Below are 3,022 nucleotides of genomic sequence, written 5' to 3'. Positions count from 1 at the left end.
GATGACACATATGTCAATCCACAACTCTCAGCAAATGAGGTTTGAAGTTTGGAGTTTGGAGTGGTAACAAAGGGGCGTGGATTGATGACGTTTCCTGCCCCTGCCCCGGGTCACCTGCTCAGCTGCCCCCTTTCCTCCAGGCAGCTCCAGGGCAGCCTTGGTCGGCGGCTCCTGGGGCCAGCCCCCTACGTTGCTGGGGGTCCTCAGACGCAATGGATTCTGGGAGGCCCCGAGAGCTATATAGTGTGCTGCGCCCTAGGGGACTTCCTCTCAGCCTCTCCGCTGCGTCACAGGGGGAGCCACCTCAGTGGGGTAGCTGTCTTGGTTACCACAGCCCGGTAGTGTGGTGAGAGGTATTTCCTGGTGCCATGTCAGACAGCGACGAGCCAGACGAGGGCCTGGAGGGTCTGGAGAGTCCCGTGGGAGCAGGCAGTGAGGAGTCTGTGGGGGGCCCGGGGCCGGTGGCGGAGGATCCTGAGGAGGCCCTGGCCGAGGCGGCAGCGACAGGGCAGGAGCAAAGCAATCAGGAGCTTAACCGAAGGGAGGAGTCTGCTATTGGGCCTGTAGCAGGGGAAGCGGTGAGGTTGGGCGAGCAGGCCTTGGTTGTATATGAGCCCCAATTCCCAATAGTCGATTTCCGCTTCATGTTTGAGGGTCTGATTCGCTCACTGCTGCACCGAATTTATTACAACGACCACATCCTCATCCGTTCCCGAGGTCGTGTCTTCCTGTACCCACGCCAGGGTACTCCCAGCGACTCCCACTCCATGTCTGTGCTTTCTGCTCGTCCCAGCCAGGGCCTTGACTTGTCCTTGGTCAACCGGTCGCCCCAACTGCCTGATAGAGATTTCAGCTGTACCCTCGGCCTAAGAATTGACCTGCCCTTGGCTGCCCAGAGGCTCCTGCTGCCTGGTAGTCTTACTTCCGGCCTAGGTCTTGGCCTCACCCTGCCCTTGGCTGGCCGTTCGCCCTTGCTGCCTGAGCTGCTCGAGCTGCCCCTGAATATGCCCGCTGTCAGGGCCATTGAAGCTGCCCGGCCCGCCCTGATGGGCATTGAGTCAATGCCTGCAGACCTGAGCAAGGCCCTGGCGTCCAGCAAGCCCACAGACCAGGCCGCAGCCTCTCAGGGTGAGCTTGTGTTTGAGGGCCCGCATGGCTGCTGGCAGGGAGGCCAGGCTGGGCTGTGAGCTGGGTAGACTGAGGGGGCGGGGCTGTGAGCAGGGGAGGCCAAGGGGGCAAGGTTGTGAGCAGGGGAGGCCTAAGGAGGGGTGCTGTGAGACGGGGAGACAGAGGGTGGGGGAAGCCAAGGGGTGGGTGGGCATGCTGGTGGCAGGCGGGCGGGCAGGCCTTGCAGCACTGTTCTGTGGGGAAGGGTGGGCTTCGCCCAAAGTGCCCTATCCTGCATCCACCTTTACCCAATGAAGCCCAGGAGAAAACAAAGCTCCCTCCATCATTTCAGACAAGAGAGCTGAGGTTAGCAGTGCCATTTCTGAGAGGAATTCCAGAGGGAGTGGGGCACAACAAGAAAACCTGGAGGAAGAAGAGACTCCAGGTGGGTGGCTTTTTTTCTTGTTGTTTTAACACTAAAAACATCTTTGACAATGATATAGTAATAATAGTAATAGCAAGGGGCCCACTGTATTCAATTGGCTAGGATTTTGTTGGGAACTTTGCATCTATGTTCACGAGGGTTTGCTGGTCTGCCATTTTTATTTTTAGTGATGTCTCTGCCTGATTTTGTGTCAGGGTTTTGCTTGCGTCATAAAATGAACTCAAGACTTTTCCCTTCTTTTCTATGCACCGAAATTTGAGTCAGCAAATTTTATCAAGGTTTGGTATAATTCACCACTGAAGTCATTTGGACTGAACTTCTGTTTGTTTATGTTCTTTCTGTTTGGATTGCCAAAGTGCAGTTTTTCATGGTATTCTGTTGTCAGCCTTTTTATTTCCGTTGGTTCTGTTGTGATGTCACCTGTTTCCCTTTTCTCCACTCCTGTTACATGCACTTTCTTATTTTCCATTCATAGATTTAGTAGTGGTTTGTCGGTATTGCCCATCCTTCAACTTCTTGTTGAAGGACTAAGTCAACTTCTTGTTTCATTAATTCTATTTTTCTTTTTTGTTTATTTCTGCTCTACTAGTTATTATTTCTTCTGGTGACTATAGGCTTATTTTGCTGCTCTTTTCCTGTTTGTTGAAGTTGTTGGGTTAAGGAGTTGATTGGGGATTTTCCTTCTTTGGGGATGTACACTTTTTTAATGTGCTGCCTTCTGAGCACTGCTTTCACTGATCCCATGGTTTTACTCTGTTGTACTTTTATTCGCATTTGATTCAGGGAATTTTTTCTTTCAGTTTTTCAATTTCTCCTATTCCTGTTTTACAATTAGATATGTATTGTTTTACATTCTGTAGCCTCTTACAGATCGATATGTCATTGCCAGCACTGTGTGATGGTTCCAATAGTGCCATGCCCTCTCTAGTATTGTTTTCTGATATTTATTTATTTTTAAAACTTTGCTATCAATGCCAGGGTGAGGTGGTAAGGAGGTAAGCGAGTTCTGATTTGCATCTCTCAGATGGCTATTGATCACGAGCATTTCTTCATGTTTGTTGACTGCCTGACTGCCTTCTTTGATGAACTATTTACGTCTGCTATCCATTTTTTAACTTGGTTTGAGGTGTTTAGTTTTTGAGGGCTTGAAGTTTCTATAGATTTTAGAGATTAAACCCTTATCTGATATGTCATTCCAAATTTTTTCCCAGTATATGTTCTCCTTTTACTCTTTTTTTTAAAATCAATTTATTGGGGCTCATAAAATTCATCACAATACATAGATCAATTGTGTAGAACACATCTATACATTTGTTGCCCTCATCATTCCCAAAATTCGCTTGCCTCTTGGGTTCCCGGAATCAGCTCATTTTCCTTTTTTCCCCCCTCCCCGTCCCTTCCTCTGCCCCCCTCCCCCATGCACCCTTGATAATTTATAAATTATTATTATATCTTATATTACACTGCCCG

The 3,022-nt window shown here is 49.2% G+C and overlaps 1 protein-coding gene across 1 annotated transcript in view; it reads left to right on the top strand.

Moving 5' to 3' along the window:
• Positions 1-368: 368 nt before the first annotated feature.
• Positions 369-3,022, top strand: part of LOC123522641 (cancer/testis antigen family 47 member A11) — a 6,295-nt gene continuing 3,641 nt past the window's right edge. The window contains exons 1-2 of the mRNA XM_045298556.1: positions 369-1,128; positions 1,460-1,552. Coding sequence (XP_045154491.1) covers positions 369-1,128; positions 1,460-1,552 — 853 coding nt within the window. The remainder of the gene's footprint in view (positions 1,129-1,459; positions 1,553-3,022) is intronic.

This window comes from Echinops telfairi, unplaced genomic scaffold (assembly GCF_000313985.2).
Source record: "Echinops telfairi isolate 266 unplaced genomic scaffold, ASM31398v2 ScPeMD7_7427;HRSCAF=8465, whole genome shotgun sequence".
Lineage (NCBI taxonomy): Eukaryota > Metazoa > Chordata > Mammalia > Afrosoricida > Tenrecidae > Echinops > Echinops telfairi.
This window is presented reverse-complemented; position numbering and strand designations above follow the sequence as displayed.